The 21,053-nt window shown below is 52.6% G+C and overlaps 1 protein-coding gene across 1 annotated transcript in view; it reads right to left on the bottom strand.

Annotated features, from left to right (window-relative positions):
• The window catches only part of LOC129052671 (voltage-dependent T-type calcium channel subunit alpha-1I-like), a 52,007-nt gene extending 35,920 nt beyond the window's left edge, over window positions 1–16,087 (bottom strand). The window contains exons 1-2 of the mRNA XM_054543485.2: window positions 15,972–16,087; window positions 13,895–14,028 (exon numbers count right to left, since the gene is read on the bottom strand). Of these exons, the coding sequence (XP_054399460.2) occupies window positions 13,895–14,028; window positions 15,972–16,064 (227 nt within the window). The 5' untranslated portion in view covers window positions 16,065–16,087. The remainder of the gene's footprint in view (window positions 1–13,894; window positions 14,029–15,971) is intronic.
• Window positions 16,088–21,053: the final 4,966 nt, after the last annotated feature.

The following is a 21,053-nucleotide window of genomic DNA, read 5'->3' as shown; positions in this document are numbered from 1 at the left end:
CCCCAGCCGGGCCACCATGGTTGGTTCAGGATAGGCACGTGATCCCAGGTAGGCCACAAAGGCAGCCCAGCCCATGAGCCGGGACTGCAGGGAAGAGGCCCTCTCCCTGACTAAGCAGCAGCCTGCAAACCCGGAGGCCACCTTGGCTCCATGATGGCCTGAGAATTTTGCCAACACAAAGGAAGGCTGAAGCAAGAGCTGGAGAGAGGCGGGCTCCTGACCACATGCTTGGAGGACCTCTCTCCAGCTGAGCCCAGATCCCGGACCTACCCTCTGCTCTCCCCAGTTACTTGAGCCAGTGCCTTCCTCTTGAGTTCTAGGTCCTGCTTGTACTGTGTTTCTGTCAGCTGGAACTCAGGGTCCTGGTTGGTTTAGAAAGGTTATCTTAGCACTCGCTACCTGCCGGGAGCTTCATACCTCTTCCCTCAAGTACTCCTCTCTCGGTTTACATCCAGTCGGTGGATTACAGCACCCACTGCAGATGAGGAAACTGAGACAGAAGGGGCCCATGTCAGGCCGAGCATGGTGGCTCATGCCTGTAATCCCAGTACTATGGGAGGCCAAGGCAGGTGGATCACCTGAAGTCAGGAGTTTGAGACCAGCCTGGCTAACATGGCAAAACCCCGTCTCTACTAAAAATACAAAAAAAAATTAGCTGGGCATGGTGGCGCACGCCTGTAATCCCAGCTACTCAAGAGGCTGAGGGAGGAGAATCGCTTGAACCCAGGAGGCGGAGGTTGCAGTGAGCTGAGATTGTGCCACTGCACTCCAGCCTGGGCGACAAGAACAAAACTCCATCTCAAAAAAAAAATGGAAGGGATCCATGTCCCACAGACAGGTACCAAGGGACCCAGGAGCTCTGTGTGACCTGCCCCCTCTCCCACTGCATCAGTCACCGGCAAGGCGGGAGCAGGCCAGCATCTCCGGCTCAGGAGCGTTACCCTCTGCTGACCAGGTAGGTGGAAGGCACAGTGCCCACCACAGCACTAGGACCAGGGCCAGCATCCTCCAAGGCAGTGCTACCCGATGGTCAGAGTACAGAGCTGGGTTCCAATCCCAGCTCGCTGCTTGTGTACCATGTGACTTTGGGCAAGTCACTGACCTGAAACGTGTTCATATACAGATCCAGTGCTCAGAACAGGGCCTCACACAAGGAACAGCCAAGAAATGTGAGCTATTATTGTATCGCAGCCTCAACTGTTACCTCAGCTCACACGCGCCCACGAATCACATGAGGCCCTCTCCAGACCCCACCCCCAGGCAGAGATGAGCTCTTCTGCCTGGTGTCCCACTGATCCTCTATGAGGGCACCTCTGGGCGCCTGTCCCTGTTCCTCAGAGCAGGGGCTGGCTCAGAGCCCCTGCTGGGTCCCCAGTGCCCAGCCCAGGTTCTGACTTAGAGGCGGATTCCCTGTGAGAGTTTGTCAAACAAACAATTTGAGGGACAAGATCAGAAAAAAAGAAAAAAAAAAAAAAAGCTTGGAGCTGACAAGAAGCCACAAGAAATGACTGAGATTTAACATCTTTCCAGGAAATACCCCGCCCAGGAGATGATTTCTGTGTGTGGCTGATAAAAATAGGGTGTTTCCTCAATCTTCACAAGGGGCCCACGGGGGCTTTCTTAAAATGTGATTTAAGATGTAGCTAATGGAAGGGAAGCTGAGATGCTGGAAATCACAGATCATCTGTCAGGAGGCAGCTCTGTGATGACTCAGGCTTGTGTTGGTTGCTAACTAGACCACCAGCCATTGCCAGTATCCGGGGACCCAGCACACAGTAGGTGTTCTGTGGAGGGATGGAGGGATGGAGGGAAGGAGGGAGAGAAGGAGGAAGGCAATAATGGAGAGGATTTGGGAGCAATGACATTAACCCTTGACTGTGGCCAGCACCTCATGATTTATGGGTCATTTCACCCATTGCTATGGTCTGAATGTTTATATCCACTTAAAACTCATATATTGAAATTCTATCCCCCAAGGTGATGGTATTAGGGCCTTTGGGGAGGTGATTAGATCATGAAGGCAGGGCCCTCAAGAATGAGATTAGCACCTTTTTAAAACAGGCAAAGGGAAACTCATCCACCCCTTCATGTGAGGACTCAGTGAGAAGACTCATCTATGAGGAAGTGGCCCCCACCAGACGTTGAATCTGCCAGAAACTTGATCTTGGACTTCCCAACCTCCAGAACTGTGAGAACCAGATTTCTGTTGTTTATGAGCCACCCAGTTTATGGTATTTTGTTAGAGCATGCCAAACAGACTAAGATACCTGTCTTAGTCCATTTTCTGCTGCTATAACAGAAGCAGAAAGACTGGATGATTTATTTTTTAAAAAGAAATTAATTTGGTTTACGATTCTGGAGGCTGGGAAGTCCAACATCAAGGAGCTGCATCCAGCAAGGGCTTTCTTGCTGTGTCATCACATGGCAGAAGGGCAAGAAAGTGTGTGTGAGACAGGGAAGGGGCCAAACTCATCCTCCGTATCAGGAACCCACTCCCACGATAACCATCCCACTCCCACAATAATGGCATTAATCCATCCACGAGGGCTGAGTCCTCATGACCTGGTCACTTCTTAAAGGTCCCACCTCTCAACTCCGTTGCACTTGGGATTAGGTTGCCAACACATGAACTATGGGAGACACATTCAAACCACAGCAACACTCATAGTCCCTCACACAAACCTATGAGGCCAAAGAACAGAGGTTATTAAGCCCAGTTGACTGATGCTTTGAAACCAACTCAGGCCAAGCTCAGAGTACAGGGGAGATTTGGGGGAAGAATGCTGGGTTGGCCACAAAGCTGAAGGATGGGCTGCAAAGACAGAACCCAGGCAGGTGAGAACCAGGGCAGCTCCGGGAACCTCAGTGGCAGAAGACCTGGATCTTCTCTCTCCAAGCCTCCATTCAGGTGACTTTACTCCAGTGGTTTATCTCTGGGTAGAGTTGCCAGATAAATAGAAGCTTCCCAGTTAAATGTGAGCTTCAGATAAACAATGAATAATTTTAGTGTATGCCTCATGATGTCTGCCTCCCGTGAAACTTAGCTCCATTACTCCAGAGTAGTCTTGGCAGCACGGCAGGTGGGAATGGCTGCTGGGAACCAGAGAGTGGGTTCTGTGTGGTGCAGAGATGCTTTTGGCTCTACCGGAGTCTGGGGGAGATGTTCCTCTCAGGGGACTCACCTCACTGCCTTCTGAGGGCTAGTGAGGCTTCCAAGTCATCAGAGGCAAATCAACTGCTTATATTTCAGCCTCTGGAAAGGTACAACCCCTTCATGTCATGAGTGAGCACGAGCCCTGGGGGCAGCCAGACCTGAGCAATCCCAGATCTGATCCATAAAGGCTGAGTGTGTCCTGAGGCAGGCTGCCAATCTCTCTGACACTCCATTTTCTCATCTGCAAAATGGGGTTAACAATACTAATTTCTGGGGATTGTCAGGATGTAATGCCATCATGGGTGTAAAAGAGCCCGGCTCAGTCAGTTAATGATAGTTCATGGTAGGCCACCTAAACGGCTTGGTTTCCACCAGCCAGGGCGCCCTTGTGAACTCCAGGAGTAACAAGGCCTGGCCTGGGATCCTTCCTGTCCAGCATCCCTTTCCAGCCTCCCTGACCAGCCTCCCCACCCTCAGCCACATGATAGGGGCACAGCTGACACATCCTGCCAGAGGTGAGCCTTCACCTCCGTCTGGCCTATAGGAGCTCTGCCCACCCCACCCTCAGTGATTGGCTTAGGAATGAGCACATGCCCCACACCAGCCAATCCAAGCCAAAGAGGCTCAGTTCCAGGACTGGTTGGAACTGCTAGGAAAGGAAAGGTGTGTCTGAACTGGAGGGAGTAGGCTCTGAGCCCCGAGCTGCCTGCCACCACCCTGCCACCGTGAGAGCTCCAGGGATGGAGGTCAGCACAGACTAGCAGAGCTGTGGGATAGGAGCACACACCATCTAGAGACATTTTTCAGGATTCCAGAGCAAGCGGGCCCTGAAGCTGGAGACCCCTTGGCTTTTCAGTAAAGGAGACAGTTGACTCCCATAAACCAGGTTCAGAGTTTCCGTCCCATGTAACAGAGATAGTCCTTCCCGATTCCTGATTGACTCATGTCAGGCACCTCAGCCCGTGGCCAGAGAATCTCTGGTGACTTCCCCCAACATCACACATGGCAGCTACCATCCTGTTTCCATGGAAACGAGCCTCCACAGTGACCATCACCCACCCCATCCCATATGCAAATGAGAAAAACACACTAAGGTTCCTACTGGAACCTTACCCGGTCCACGCCCACCCAACGGCAGCTCAGCTTAAAGAAAATGGCTCCAGATATCCTCTCCCCAGCTCTTTAGAGCCTGGGTGCAACAGACGGGAAACAAACATGTAATGATGCCTCCACAGCTCTGGGGACTTCAGGATGATGACTCGCCTTGGCCCTGCCCTCAGAGCACCCAGTGCATCTGAGCATCCACAGCCGCAGGGCAGACAGACCTGTAAGTCCAGGATAGATCAGAGTGTAAAGTCAATGACAACACCAGAAGGGTGCCCTGGGCTTCAAGACATTTGAAGGGCTTCCCTTACCCACCAATAGTGCACACAGAGCTGTGCAGGAAGGCCAGCTCCAAAGGCTTCTGGGCATCCAAGTGATTGCCTTCTGATCCCCATGACCACAGCAGGATCTGCTGACAGGTGCTGGGCTCTGTGGAGCTTGCATAGGTTGGTATTGACGTTAGAGATCTCAACAGAGCCCTGCCCCTGCGCCTGCCCAGCCAGCGCAGGCAGAGGTCCAGAAGCTCTAACCAGGGCTTGCAGACATGGTAGAGCCACAGCTTTGGCAGAGGGTGGGTGAAGAAACTGAGGCTCGAGGAGAGGAATGTGGCTGACTCGGAGTGCCCCCATGATGTGCGTTCTCTCTCTTGTGATCTTGCCTGAACCCAAGGAACAACTCTTGTTTGATTTAGCCAAGTTCAATGACGCTTTCTGCTTTCCTAGCCTTGCTGCCACTCAGGTGTCCATCAGACCCAGTTCTGGCCAAATGCACTAGGGAAGGGAAGGATCCCGGAAAGAAAATCTCATTTTCCTGATCCAAGTGGACATGCCCTGTCACTCTTCACCCTTCCTTCCTGTCTTTAATTCAGACATGACACCCACGGCTTCACCGGCTGCCTTGTGACCATGAAAGAAAGGCCTGGAAAATCACAAGGATGTCAGCCCCCACACTGCAGAACTATCACCAGTAACCAGAATTTTGTGTTATGTCAGAAAAAAAACGGATTCAGGATTTGCCTGAACCACTGTTGGTTGGGTTTTCTATTACTTGCAGCCAGATGCATCCCTGACAAATACACCCCGCAAGTCACACTGAACCAGGACCCAATCCTGGTGGAATTGGCAGAGCTAAGCTCCCTGGGTTCAACTCCTGACTCTGCCCCTTACCAGCCTGTGACCTCAGGCAAGTTACTCCTGTCACTGCCTCATCTGTGAGATGGAACTGACCACAGCCCTCACAGGGCTTATCTGACCATTCAACAGGATGATGCACCATGTGAGCACTCAGCAGTCAGTGTCCTTATTTTTATCACACTCCTAGAGGAGGCATCAGAGAATTAAATTACCTTTGCCTTTAAAAGTCCCACTGATGGGACACTTTGGAAAAAAGGAACTCTCAGCCAGCAACCTCAGCAGGGACATACCTGCCTGATCTTTCTAGAAAGCCCTAGCCCAGAGCTGAGGAACAATTCTTAGTGGCTTTTTGTTTCCCAAGAGTCTGTAAGAGTCAGGGTGGAGAAGCTGTTCCCAGCATTCCAGAGACCATGTTTCCTGGGTACAATAAATTTTTTTTTCTCTTTTCTTTTTTTTGAGACAGGATCTCACTCTGTCACCCAGGCTGCAGTGTAGTGGCGCAATCTTGGCTCACTGCAACCTCCGCCTCCCAGGCTCAAGCAATCCTCCCACCTCAGCCTCCTGAGTAACTGGGACTATAGACGCACATTTTTTTTTTTTTTTTTTCAGCTGTGGTTTCACCATGTTGCCCAGGCTGGTCTCAACCTTCTGAGCTCAAGCGATCCGTCCACCTCGGCCTCCCAAAGTGCTGGGATTACAGGCAAGAGTCACTGCACTCAGCCCAGGATACAAGTCCTAACCCAGCCTCTCCTTCTCACCCTCTAGCCAAGGTGCTAAGTTACTAATATTACTTTATTAATACTATTAATGATCATAGAAACTCTTTTTTAAAAAATGTTTTGAAGAGATAGGTTCTCGTTATGTTGCCCAGACTGATCTCTAACTCCTGGGCTCAAGATATCCTCCCACCTCAGCCTCCCGAGTAGCTGGAACAATTGACACACACCACTGGATTGGGTGATCACAGAAGTTCTTTTTTAGAGACTGAGGCTCACTCTGTCTCCCAGGCTGGAATACAGGGGTGCAATCTTGGCTCACTGCAACCTCTCTACCGCCCGGTTCAAGCTATTCTCCTGCCGCCCAAACAGCTGGGACTACAGGTGCGTGCCACTACGCCCGGCTAATTTTTGAATTTGTATTTGTATTTTTTTTTTTTTGGAGATGGAGTTTCACTCTCGTTGCCAAGGCTGGAGTGCAGTGGTGCGATCTGGGCTCATGGCAACCTCCGCCTCCTGGGTTCAAGCAGTTCTCCTGCCTCAGCCTCCTGAGTAGCTGGGATTACAGGTGTCCGCCACCACGCCCAGCTAATTTTTTTGTATTTTTAGTAGAGACAGGGTTTCACCATGTTGGTCTCGAACTCCTGACCTCAGGTGACCCACCTGCCTTGGCCTCCCAAAGTGCTGTGATTACAGGTGTGAGCCACCGCACCCGGACTAATTTTTGTATTTTTAGTAGAGATGGGGTTTCACCATGTTGGCCAGGCTGGTCTCAAACTCCTGACCTCAGGTGATCTGCCCACCTCAGCCTCCCAAAGTGCTGGGATTATAGGCATGAGCCACAGTGCCCGGCCAATCACAGAACTTCTTACATAGAGTTCCCACTGTTCTGTTCATAAAGTACTTCTACCTGTCATGAGAATTATTCAAATCCTGGACACAGATGCAGAGATGGAGCCCTCCCTATCTCTCTTCCCCTTCCTGCGGTTCCCAGACTGGGAATCATGACCTCTACCTTTCAGTGCTCCTGATTAGGGGCTGTTGTGACAGTCGAATGAGCTGTAGTTTCTCCATAGGTGGCCCACAGACCACATCAGGGCCACCTGGGCATTTGGTTAAAATGCAGATTTCTAGGCTCTGCCATGCCTGCTGGTAGTGGATCCCTGAGCTAAGGCCAGAAATCTGCTTTTTAACACATGCCCCAGTGATCCTGCTGCTCCCTGATGTTGGAGGAGCATTGAGAAGGGGTGAAAGGCTGTGCATGTGTTTAGGGAGTGGGGCGGTTCCCGTTCCTGATCTGTGCACACCCTGCACTCAGCTGTTCCATTCTCCACACAGTCAGAAGCTTTCGAAGTCTTTCAGATGTGAGGCACCTCCTGTTCTCTGTACTCATCCAAGACAGGGCCCACATCAGCCATGTCCTTGGCAAGCCTCATTCTGGAGAGATCCCAGTAGCCTCACCCTCCACCCCTGGCTCACCCCCAGAGACCAGACATCAGAATTCTTGGGGAGGCTTTTAACAGAAGTGCCCAGGCCCCTCCCCACAGGTGGCAATGGCCATTTTGTTTCTGGTTGGGGGAGGAGATAGAATTACCAGCATGATGCACCAAGGGAGATACATAGATAAAGAACGTCTCAAGTTCAGCAAGAATGTGATTGAATAGTTCATGACCTCCTAATGGACAGAGGCAGAAAAGTGTAGCTTAAATGATAAGACAAAGAGTTGGGATTGGCCAGACATAGTGACTCATGCCTGTAATCCCAGCACTTTGGGAGGCCGAGGAGGGGGGATCACTTGAGGTCAGGAGTTCAAGACCAGTCTGGCCAACATGGTGAAACCCCATCTCTACTAAAAATACAAAACTTAGCCAGGCATGGCGGCACATGCCTGTAATCCCAGCTACTCGGGAGGCTGAGGCATGACAATTGCTTGAACCTGGGAAGCTGAGGTTGTAGTGAGCCAAGATGGCGCCACCGCACTCCAGCCTGGGCAACAGAGAAAGACCCTGTCTCAAAAAATAATAATAAATAAAAGAGTTGGGTTCAAACAAACACAAATAGACATGATGACAGGGGCTTTGTCACACACTGGAAGAGTCTAGTGCGGTGCCACAGGACTCACTATCCTGAGCTGTGCGAGTACAGGAAGCACATGGAGTGAGTGGCTGCCTCGGGACTCCAAGAGGCCACAGTGAGACGAAATCAACAGCAGTAAGTGCAACGTTTGTCACGTGGGTTTTAAAAATCACCGACTTTTAGTTCCAGGGTGGGAGAGACCTGGTTTGGAGAGTGAACATGACCTGATGGCAAAAGGGAGCATGGCCACTCCCCAGGTCACCGCAATCCCACACATCACTGGGGCGAGGGCAGCCCATTCTCTCTACCCCATAAGCTGTCATTGGGAGGGTGGGATCCCGTTCTCCTGCCAGGGACAGAGACAGCCTGAAGCGAGTCCAGCAGGTGAGGGATGAACGCTGTCCTTTGACAAACAGTGGGAGGGCTGGGGACATTTCATCTGGAAGGGGAGACTTGAGGAGGACAGGAACCACCCCCCAACTTCTGAAGGACAGCTGTGAGTTTGTCAGTGACACCATCCCTGCAGCCTCTGGACCTTGCCTGTGCAATCAAGCCCTTGCCCCTTCTCTGGCCTCATCTCTTAGCACCCACCCCACAGAAACCCTGGGCTCCAGCATCCCCTGTCACTCACCTTTCCCTTCCTCATGCACCCCCTCAGGCCTCCTGCATGCTTCCCCCCTGCCTGAAACTCCCTTTCCCCCAGCTCTCTGCCTGGCCAGCTCTTACCTACCCCAGGTCTGTCCCTCAGGGTGACATACAGTGACACCCCCCCCATTCAAAAGCAGGACCCCATTGCATGACCTGATGGCCCTCTATGCTTCCTAACAACAGCATGGATCCCAATTTAGACTTTAGCTGTGGTGATGTGTTTTATTTCTGTTTTCCAAACTGAAAGTTCCATGAAATCACAAAGGGCCTGTCTTGTTCATCTTCATGCCCCCACTGCTCTGCCCAAGGCCTGGCATGTAGTAGATGCTCAGTAAAGGTCAATTTAGTGAATGAATGAATGAATGAATGAATGAATGAATGGTACCATCCGGTGGGAGCCACAGGAAGACCAGTTTCAGCTCCATGAAAGAAAGAGCTTTCTAGTGCATTTGGATGTCCTAGTTTGAGACCAGCCACCTGGTGAGGCACTGCGCTCCCTGCAGGGGCAGCCTGGGAACACAGGCAGGCCCCAGTCTCAGACACACCTGCCATGAGGGTTACACCAGATGTGGAGATGAAGGCCGTGACCTCTAAGAAACCTTCCAACTCGGAGGTGCTATGTCTGCCTCCACAGCTTGAAGAAAGAGCTAGTAATTAATTTGGGGAAGGGGAGGTAGAGGAAGGGAGGAAATAGGCCGGTTACTGGGGAAACAGAACATTTATAGCACCAGGCCTGGGTGGGACTGGGGGGGATGGGTGGGCAGCTCTGGGGATGGGTCTTGGGTGAGAGGGGGACTGGAGGGCTGGGCTCTGGAGCCAGGGTTGTGACTCCCCGTCCTGTCCTCTCCACCCACGCCATCCCTGGGCACAAAGGATGGGAACAACCTTGAGCACGGGGTGGTCCTGTTCACCTGAGTTCCCGAATCCAGCATATAGCTGGGCAGTGAGAGTGCTCATGACTCTAGCAAAAAAGTCAGCTGAGGTTGTGGCCACACCTGTAATCCCAGCGCTTTGAGAGGCCAAGGTGGGAGGATCACTTGAACCCAGGAGGTCACATAGTGAGACCTTGTCTCTACAAAAAAATTAAAAAGTAAAAAAAAAAAAAAAATTAGCCAGGCATGGGGCATGTGCCTGTAGTCCCAGCTACTTGGGAGGCTGAAGTGGGAGGATCACCTGAGTCCAGGGAGGGTGAGGCTGCAGTAAGCTGGGATCACACCACTGCACTCCAGCCTGGGTGACAGAATGAAACTGTCTCAAAAAAAGTCTCCTTTGCATCTATCCCTCAGCCAGGACCACCTACATCATTGTGGGGCTTGGTGCAAAGTGAAGATGCAGGGCCCCTTGTTCATAAATGATTAAGAATTTCAAAATAGTGACAGCAGAGTACAGACCCAAGCGTGGGGCCCTGTGTGACTGCACACATTGCATGTCAGCCCCATGCCCAGCCCTCCCTGATCTCCCAAGGATGCTGGCCTGCAGACCTCGCCTCATCCAGCCCCCATCTCAAGGACCAAAAGAAGATGTCAAACTGAGAGCTCGCCACGATGCTGAAGCTAGGCAGCTCTTCACCCTGCTCAGCTTAGAGCCTCATCGTCTTTATTTATAAATATGAGCAGACAGGAAAGAATCGCTAAGCAATACAGAATGCTTCAAGTCAAAAGGGCAGCGTGGGGGTGCCCATGGGAGTCAGTCAGTGGAGCCAGCAGAACAAATGACTTCCCTGAAACAAGAGTTAGGAAAAATTATCCTAGAACTTGGAAATACAGCAAAAGGAGGGCACTATTTCTCACAATGTCATTTTGAAGCATAATTTAACAGGCCACTTAAAGATTATTTCATTATCCAGGGAGAATATACCTTTGTTTGATTCACAATGTCCTGTTCACTAAAGGTCTGGATGCTGTGAAGTTACATTTTAACTTGTAGATTTTTATCTGGCAGAGATGTATGTGATTTCTGCCCAAAAGATAACTCCAAAGGTTATGGTTTATTACCCTGTAGGTTATTAACCAGCTTAGACTCTAATCTCACTTTCTTCCTACATTCTTTCTCCAATGTCTGTTTTCCTAATTCTGCTGATTACCATCTGCTGAGTCCCTACTCCTTAACGAGCTGGATAAATCTGCCGTATACGTTCATTCTAAGATTTGTGTAAGGGTCACTTTTTTTTTTACCTTTTCAGAAATTATACTTTGATACAGGGTTACTTCCAGAATCATGAAAAGACTTTTAAGAAGCCTAATTAGTATATAAGGAGATTCAGGTGAATATTGTATTTATCAAACAAGAGCAGGCATCCATAAAACAAGAACAGGCATAAGGTACTCTGAAAAACAAGAAATCCAAAAACAAGAAGCGTTCTTGAGAATTAAAAAGACACTGAGGAAATGAATTATTCCATAGGGGCAGTAAATAGGGGAAAGGACATTGCTGAAAAGCCCACTTGTGATTCAGAAGCCCGAGTCAAAGATTTCTCATATTACAAACAAAATCTGTGAAAGAAAAGGGGAAAGACATGGACAAAAGATAGAGGACAGAAACATCTATATGACATGAATTCCAGAAGGAGACAGCAGAGAATAATGGGCCATAGCCAAAGAAGAGATGGAAGAACTTTCTTCTGAGATGAAGGAGAGCATGAAAGCAAAAAAAAAAAGTTTTTTTTTTTGGTTTTTTTTTTGACAGGGTCTTGCTTTGTTGAAGACTAGAGTGCAATGGCACGATCACTGCTCACTGCGGCCTCAACCTCCTGGGCTCAAGGAGCCCAGCCTCCAGCCTCAGCCTCTTGAGTAGCTGGGACTACAGGAGTGTACCACCACACCCGGCTAATTTTTTATTTTTTGTAGAGATGGGGTCTCACCATGTTGCCCAGGCTGGTCTCAAACTCCTAGGCTCAAGGAACCTTCTTGCCTCGGCCTCCCAAAATGCTGGGATTACAGGGGTGAGCCACTGCACCTGGCCAAAAGCACCAGTCTTGAGTTCTCTACAGTCCCACTTAGATCTTCCCTAGAGGAAGGTCTGATTCTGAAGGTAAAGAGAAAAGCCCACAAGCTTCTAGTGAGGAAAAAGAAGATCATCTTCCAAGAAAGAGGAACCAGATCTGTACTGGACTCACCTGCAATACTATAGTGTAGGTTTGAATGGCAGGATGTGTGCAGTGTTCTGACTCTACAACAGCACAAATAACTGTCCACACTCAAAGATCAAAGGAATATATGTTTGGACAGGCAAGATTGAAAAATGACACTGTCCAAACACCTTTTCTTTAAAAAAAAAAAAAAAAAAACTACTTTAAAGATGTTCTCCAGCCAAACCAGAAAAAGAATGAAAATGAAGAACGTGACTAAGAGGAGGATACAGTGCTCAGGAAACCACAGGAAACCAGAGTAGCTTCCATATAGGTCTAAGTGACTGTTGACAATGTGTTTGTAAAACGGAATACAGTGATTGAGAAAAGATGCTTAGAGGCCAGGTGCGGTGGCTCACACCTGTAATCCCAGCACTTTGGGAGGCTGAGGATAGCTTGAACCCAGGAGTTCAAGACCAGCCTGGGCAACATAGTGAGACACTGTCTCTATAGAGAAGAAAAGAAAAATTAGCCAGGGTTGGTAGCACATGCCTGCAGTCCCAGCTACTCAGGAGGCTGAGGTGGAAGGATCCTTTGAGCCTAGGAAGTCAAGGCGGCAGTGAGCTGTGATTTCATCACCACACTCCAACCTGGGTGACAGAGTGAGACCCTATCTCAAAAAAAGAAGGAAGGAAGGAGGAAGGGAGGGAGGAAGGGAGGGAGGGAGGAAGGGAGGAAGGGAGGGAGGGAGGGAGGAAGGGAAGGAGGAAGGAAGGAAGGAAGGAAGGAAGGAAGGGCAGGCAAAAGAAAGAGAGAGAGAGAGAAAGAAAGAAGGAAGGAAGGCAGGCAGGCAGGCAGAGAAAGCGAGAGGGCAAGCAAGCTTAGAAGAGGTGTAACTTTTTTAAAACCCTAGTGAAACAAATCACCTCACTTCAGAACATATCTGTGGAATTTAGCAGATACTTGATGGGATTCTTACACCCTGATTGCCCGTCTCAGCCATGCGTCTACTGAATCAAAAAGGTCACACCTCCTCGATAGCATTCTACACACGAGGTCGCACACATACACTGACACACACACTCACACATCCTCTCTCGCACACACACTTACAGCCTCCAGCCTTTTTCTCTCTCCTCTGCCCTAATAACGACCCACTCCTGGGCACGGTTAATGTCTCCTCATCCTTCAGCTCTCCCGTGTCACCTCCTCAGGAAGCTCTCGAGCCCCCAAGTCCCCAGCTTGGCTCAGTCAGGCTCCTGTGTTAAATGCTCTCAGCAAACCACATGCTTTGCCCAGCGCCCTGGTCCCCGTGTGTGAAGGCACACCCACTGGTGTAGCAGGTGGGTGCCTCCCCGAGACAGGAGGAGGAAGGACAAGGCCTGTGTCTGGCTTGCTCTCCTCCTTGCCCCCAGCAGCTAGGACGGCGCCAACACTGGGGAGCAAGTTGTTCAGTCCCTGGTTGGTGGATGAATGCATGGATGGGTTTGACCCAGGAAAGCAGGCACAAGGCCCAGAGCAGGGTCCGAGATGCTCCAGATCTGCTCAGCTGTAACCAGGCCTGTCCCTGACGGCAGCTTGTGTCTCGGTAGAAATAACCACAGTCTGTGCTCGGTCTCTGGCATGACGAGAGATCCAGGATAGCAATCCTAACAGCTAGCATTTATTGGGTGCTCATTTTGACGCAGCTACTATTGTTATTCCCCTTTTCAGATGAGGAAATGAAAGCTTAGAGAGCATCAGTGCCTCTCTCAAGGTCATATCATTAATTAGCATAAACACACCCAGTATCCGCTGGCAGTGCTGGAGGACGCACAACTTAGGAAGGGAGAAAAGAATGTCTGTCTGTCCATCATTCCTCCCAGCCCAGGGGTCCAGGAGGGTCCCACGCACCACCGTGATCCCCCTTCATCGCCATCGGCAAGAAGCCCTGGATTCTCTCAATTATGCCTGGTGTGCACCAGAGGCTAGGACCTGCCTGGCGGGCGCTACCTACCCTGCCATGACGATGAAGAAATCCAGGCGGTTCCATGTGTCCCCGAGGTAGCACTTCTTGCCAAAAATCCCCAGGGCCACCATCTTGAGCACCATCTCCATGGCAAAGAAGATAAAGATGAAGTCATCAAAGACCTGCAGGGGCAGGAGGAGGGAAGCAAGGGACAGGGTGAGGTTGCAGAGCAGGGCCCAGGGGTTGCAGCCACAGTGTGAGGTGGGGACACCGCATGGATGCAAGGGGCTTGGGAAATACCCAGAAACTCCTCCTGGGCAGGAGGAGAACCTCAGTGATCCCAGTCCAATGCAGTCATTTCATAGATGAGGAGACTGTGGCCCAGAGAGGGGAATGAGTTTGCCCAAGGTCATACAGCCCGTTCTATCTGTTCCCTAAGCCTGGGGACAGATAGAAGAGCCCCAGGTGGGGGTGGGGTGAGGGGCTGTCCCATATTCTCCCTAATAATTACCAAGCACTGGCTACACACTTGACCCCCATTCTCTCTCCTAATTCTCCCAAGGACCCCATGGGTAGTCCCATTTTACAGGTGAGGAAACAGAGACTCAGAGAGGTTAAGCAACTTGCCCCACAGGTCACACAGCAGATAAGTGGCAGAACCAGGATTGAAACTCCGGTGGGTCTGACCCCAAAGCCCCCATGGAAGCAGCTGTCTCAAAGTAGCCCCCAGGCACAGGCCTCAGTGTTGCCTTCCTCTGCCCGCAAAGGAGGCTATGAGATTATGCTTCCTGAGGGCGGGGCCTGGGCGGAATTCCTGTTTCCAGGATTAGTGAGGGCTGCAGCCGACTGAATTTAACAAACAGGTGCCACATACCTACTGTGTGCCAGGGCTAGGCCAGTGGTGAGGACACAGAGGTGCTTGTTCAGTGAACTCACCATGACACTAACCAGGCCTGGGGCTCAGGGCTGCTGAGGAGCTTGTTACCCACTCGGACCCCAGACTCACCCAGAAATTCTGCTTCAGCAGGTCTGAGATGGGCTCAGGGGTCTGGATTTTTACCAAGTGCCCGGGGAGACTCTGGTCCAGTGCTGCCTGGGAGCTACTGAGTCCTATAGAAACCGAAGAGGCAGAGGCCGGGCGCGGTGGCTCAAGCCTGTCATCCCAACACTTTGGGAGGCCGAGGCAGGTGGATCACAAGGTCAGAAGATCGAGACCATCCTGGCTAACACGGTGAAACCCCATCTCTACTAAAAATACAAAAAATTAGCTGGGCGTGGTGGCGGGCGCCTGTAGTCCCAGCTACTCAGGAGGCTGAGGTGGGAGAATGGCGTGAACCCGGGAGGAGGAGCTTGCAGTGAACCGAGATCGCGCCACTGCACTCCAGCCTGGGGTGACACAGCGAGACTCCGTTTCAAAAAAAAAAAAAAAAAAAAAACCCAAGAGGCAGAAAGCAATGCCTCCCGGGAGGAATCTGGCTTTCCCAGGGAGAGGCACCGAGTGTTTCCACATCTGTAAAATGGGTACAACCCTAACATCTGTGCTACCCGTATACATGCTCTGCACGGGGTTATGTCAGGTACCAAAGGTCAAGCCCAACCCCAGGACCTCAGGAGATAACAGAATGTAAAACTAGAGGCCCGCTCCTAAAGGGCGTCTAGGGAGGGGTGTGAACTCGGCCTCTACTCCAAGAGCACGGGGGAGGAAGTGCAGGTTGTGCAGGTTGTAGGCAGAGGAGAGTCGGGGTCACTGTGCTTTGCAGGTGTGCATGTGGGGGGTGCAGGAGAAGGCTGGTGGGGGCACCCGGGTGGGAGAAGATTGAGGCCTGGACTAAGGTAGAGGCTCCAAGGTGGAGAGGAGAGATAAAGGGAAGAGAGGATCCAAAGGGCAATAGGTAAGACCAGCTGGGAGTGAGGAAGGGTCAGCCAAGTGAGTGCGGCTGATGGAGGCTGAGTGCGGCAGCACTTGGTGGGGCAGCGCAGGACAGGGAAGGGCACGGAGCACGGGCGGGGCATGGAGTGGGCGGGGCAAGGCCAAGACACGGGGCGGGGGTGTGGAGTGGGCGGGGCATAGGCCGGGTCCTGGAGGATGAGGCCGGGGCGGGGCGGGGCGGGGCGGCCGGCTCACCTGCAGGATCTTGCAGCGGTCGGACAGGCAGTCCATGTCGTCGCACGGCTGGTACATGCCAAGTGTCACGCAGTTCAGCAGGATCACCAGCATGCTGACACATTCAAACCATGTGCACACCAAGTCAAGGACAAAGCAGCAGATGGGACCGCCCGTGGGGGCTGGGGTGCACCCTAGAGTGTAATACCCGCAACCCACCACACACACAGGCAGTCATACACCCCATTCCTCATTCTTCTCCCTCTGGGTGCCATCCCTTAAACAGCTCAAAGCCTGTGGTGCCAGTCTGCCCCTATCACAACAGAGATGGCCATATGCGCCAAATCCACTAGGCCCCCAGTTGCAGGACCCCACTCCTTGCCCCAGCCTGAGAGCTCCCCTCAGGCCCAGGGAAGGGAGAGGTTCCCGGAAGCCTGGCTGTCAGGGAACTCTGGGCTATCCCAGCCTCTCCACCCCAACTACCACCCTCTGACTGTCACTGCCTCCTCTAACCACCTTTCCCTCGCCTGACCCATGTTCCCTCCATCTCTGCCAAGGTCTGGGTCTGGAGCCCGCAGAGGGCCCTCCAGTGGGGCTGAGATTGGCTGGATGGCCCCGTCCTTCTCTCCTTGCCCACTGCCAGGGTTAGGGCTCAGGTAGGGCTCATCACCTAACTCCAAAACATCTGCACCAAGCCCAGCCCAGGCCTGCACCACAGGGGGTGGGGCTGGGCCCCCTCAGTCCTGGCCAGGCAGAAGGTCTCCTGCCGCGGAGGGGATCCAGAGCCGGCTGTGAACCTGGCCTTGGGCAGGGCCTCTGGGCACAGCTTGCAGCTGGGGTGAATGGGCTCCCCTCCTGCACCTGGCCAGGCTGCTCTCCTCACCACTGCTGAGAGCCCTTCCACGAATGCCCTCCTCCCTCCCTCCCGGGCCATCTCCTACCCATCCTTAGGACACAGCCCGCAGTGTTCAGTCCCGCCACTCTCTATCCTCCCAGTCACAGGACCAGGGAGGTCAGGCCTCAAGGAGCTCAGGGCTGTGTCACTCCCAGCCCCCGCCTGTCATACCAATGAGAAATCCGAAGCCTGCTCAGATCTCCCCAACGGGGATCTCCAGTTGACTGAGTCCCGGGGCCTCAGAAAATTTGTGCCCACTTGAAAAGAGGCAACCCAGGATGAAATGGACTTGAGCCGCACATAGTATGAATGACTGAAGTCAGACACCCAGGTGAACTTCCAGACCATGCAGCCTGACTGACCTTAACAGGCAATGACTGGAGTCAGGAGTAGGTTCTCCTTCTGTAAGAGGAGAGATGCTGATGGAACTCACCACACCCCACCTATGCAACCCCCTTTCCTCCCCCAGAAACTGAGTGTCAGGAAACAGGGGCTCTCATGCAGTAAAAGCAGCAAACAAGACAACGAAGCCAGGAGACCTGCATTTGAACTCCAGTCCCAGCACTGACTGGCTCTGAGGTCTTCGGCAAGCCCCTCCCTGTCTCTGAACCTGGAGGTCCTACACCGGATGACCAGGAGCCTCCCCATCGGCACCCTGGGTCTGCCCTGGCCTCCCCCCCAAACCACCCTTCCTGCAGCAGCAGTGGGCAGTTAAAAACATCAGCAAGACCACCTCCCTCCCCAGCACAAAACCCTGCCCTTGCTCCTGGGCTCTCTCAGCACAAACTTTGAAGCCCTTGCCTGGCCTGCAGGGCCCCACTCTGACACCCCATCTCCTTGGGCCCTGACACCCCATCTCCCTCCGCCCTGCCCCCCATCTCCCTCCGCCCTGCCCCCCATCTCCCTCCGCCCTGCCCCATCTCCCTCCGCCCTGCCCCCTATCTCCCTCCGCCCTGCCCCCCCATCTCCCTCCGCCCTGCCCCATCTCTCTCCGCCCTGCCCCCCCATCTCTCTCTGCCCTGCCCCCCCATCTCCCTCCGCCCTGCCCCCCCATCTCCCTCCGCCCTGACCTCACTGGCTCCTGCCGCTCCGCGGACACACAATGAGTGACATCAGGACACTCCACCTCAGGGTCTTTGCATGTGTTGTTCCCACTTCAAGGGCTGAGCTTCTAGCATCATGGTCACCTCCTCTGAGAAGTCTCCACCCAACCTCATCACCCCCAGCTGCCACACGCCCTCTTCACGCCCTGCCACTGTCTTGCTGACACGCTCATTGTCTCTGCCACTGCTCTAATCTGCATTCCAAGGGGGACAGGGACTTTACACTCACGGCCCTAACATCTAGTAGGTGGCTCAGTGAACATCTGTCGGATGAACAGATACAGTTGTCCCTCACTATCTGCCGTGTCAGTTACCCATGGTCCACTGTGGCCCAAAATTAGGTATGAGTGCGGTACAGTAAGAAATTTTGAGAGAGAGAAAGAGGGAGACCACATTCACATAACTTTGATTATCGTACATGATTATTGTACGTGTTCTTTTTTTTTTTTTTTTTTTTTTTTTTTTTGAGACGGAGTTTCACTCTTATTGCCCAGGCTGGAGGGCAATGGTGAGATCCTGGCTCACTGCAACCTCTGCCTCCTGGGCTCAAGTGATTCTCCTGCCTCAGTCTCCCAAGTAGCTGGGATTACGGGCGCCTGCCACCACACCCAGCTAATCTTTTGTATTTTTAATAGAGACGGGGTTTCACCATGTTGGCCAGACCGGTCTTGAACTCCTGACCTCAGGTGATCCACCCGCCTCGGCCTCCCAAAGTGCTGGGATTACAGGCGTGAGCCACTGTGCCCAGCCTAATTGTTCTATTTTATTTTATTTTATTTTTTATATTTATTTATTTAGAGACAGCGTCTTGCTCTGTCGCCAGGCTGGAGTGCAGTGGCGTGATCTCGACTCACTGCAACCTCCATCTCCAGGTTCAAGCGATTCCCCTGCCTCAGCCTCCTGAGCAGCTGAGACTACAGGCACGTGCTACCATGCCTGGCTAATTTTTTTGTATTTTAGTAGAGACAGGGTTTCACCATGTTGGCCAGGATGGTCTCAATCTCCTGACTTTGTGATCTGCCCGCCTCAGCTTCCCAAAGTGCTAGGATTATAGGCATGAGCCACCGCACCCGGCCTGATTGTTCTATTTTATTATTGGTTGCTGCTCATCTCTTACAATGCCTGATTTATCAATTAAACTTTATCCAGGTATATAGGTATAGGGGAAAAACACAGTAAATATAGGGTTCAGTGCTATTTGTGGCTTCAGGCATCCACTGGGGGTCTCAGAATGTGTCCCCTGTGGGTAAGGGGGTGTGCTACTGTAAATCTCTACGGGCCCTGCTCACTCCAACATCCGGGGACTCGGGAGTGTCTCCAAGCAAACCCCTCACCCCTCCATTTCAAAGCCCTTGCCCTTAGCTGGGATGTAGCCACACCAGCCAAACCCTCAGCAGGACCCCACCCAGAGAGGAGTGGGAGAGGTGACCTGGTTTCCATGGCAACATCCTCCCTCCCATCCCCAGCCCTGCCCACTTTGGGATGCTGCCTCCTCGTGGCCACTCCTCAGCTCCTCCTGGCCCCAGCCCTGCTCCTCCCTGTCCCCTCACCCCACTGCCACTCTCCTGCCATAGCCTGTAATTAATTTCAGTCGCTGCCAGGGCCCCCTTCGAGCCTGAGCCTGGCTCCAGCAGCAGCTTCATCATTAATTAACTTTTTTGAAGTTCAAACGTTCTAATTACCAGAGAACATCCCCCATCCCCCTCGCCTTTCCCCTCTTCCTGTCGTGTGCTCTCTCCTTCCAGCCCCATCCTCTGCTCCCTCTGCCCTTCCTGCCAGTTTCAGGCTCAAAGTGCACTTAGCGGTGTCTCCCAGGAGCCTGGTGCCCCTGCTGCCTCCTCAACAAGGCCCTGAGCAGTGGAGGTCAGCAGGCCCATTTTACAAATAAGGAAGGCTGAGACACGGGGAAATCAGGGGGCTCTCCTGGGCTTCACAGCTAGGAAGTACTGGCACAGAGATTCACACCAGGCCTGCTGGACTCCAAGGCCAGCGCTCTCCTCTGTGAAGTACGACCTGTCTCTGCCCATGGCTCTCCTCCCTCCCGAGGCCTCTCAGCCCATCTTCAGTGTGTCTCCCCAGGACCCTGACCCAGCATCCTCCTTATCCCCCAGCTCTGCTCTCTGCCCCTCCAATCTGCCCCACACGATAACCAGGCAATTGCTGTGGCCCAACACAACTTGAACACTTTCCAAATGTTATCTCATTTAATCCTCACGGCTCTATTATAAGCCCCATTTACAAATAAGGAAACCAAGACACAAAAGGGAAACAGATTGGCCCAAGGTCACCAGCTGGAAAAGAGCAGAGCTGAGACACAAAACCTCAGGCTGGAGGCTTTTCCTGCCTCCAGGCTGTTTTGCCACTGCCAGGCTAATCTGCCTGAAACACAGTCTCCAGATGCCTCTCTCCTGCTCAAGAACCTCCCATGGCTCCCCATCACCCTCCCGAGCCTGGTACGCAAGGCCTAGACTCTCGCCTCAATGAATCCTTGCAGTCTTACCGCTCACTGGCCTCAGCACGCACTGAACTCCTCGCTTTCTCCAAACACACCCTCTGCCTGCGCTCTCCCTTTCCTCCACCTCTCCAGCAGGCAGACTCTTTCAGAGCCCAATTCGCAGGTCACCTCTTCTTGAAGCTTCCCCGGATGTGCCTCTTGTCCCTCACAAGGTTGTGGCTCAGCCTCTTCTCCAGAAGCGCTCCCACCTGCCCTGGCTAGCACATACCACGGTAATGAATTTGGCAGTAACTCTGACGACTGTGTACCAGACACCCTAGGGACATGACCTCAGCTCTCACAATCCCCTGGGGACGGATGAGGAACAAGCCTGGAGAGTTGACACCACTCACACAAGGTCACCCAGTCCCCGAGCAGCCCAGATTGCCTGATTCACGGCAGTGCTGGTAGCCGCTGCACAGCACTGCCTGTGTGGCTGATCTAACTCGCCCACTGCACTGGGTCCCCCCAGGGGGCAGATGGAGTGGCTTTCATCCCTGGGCTGCTCAGCGATGGACGGTCTCAGCCCTTGCCCAGAGGTGCCCGGGGAAATCCCAGATGGCATAGCTTGGGCCCCTTCCAAGAGCCCAGGAGGCTTAGAAGTCAGGCCA

This window comes from Pongo abelii, chromosome 23, assembly GCF_028885655.2.
Source record: "Pongo abelii isolate AG06213 chromosome 23, NHGRI_mPonAbe1-v2.0_pri, whole genome shotgun sequence".
Classification (NCBI taxonomy): Eukaryota; Metazoa; Chordata; class Mammalia; order Primates; family Hominidae; genus Pongo; species Pongo abelii.
The sequence above is the reverse complement of the archived record's forward strand: the minus strand, read 5'-3'. Positions and strand labels throughout refer to the sequence as shown.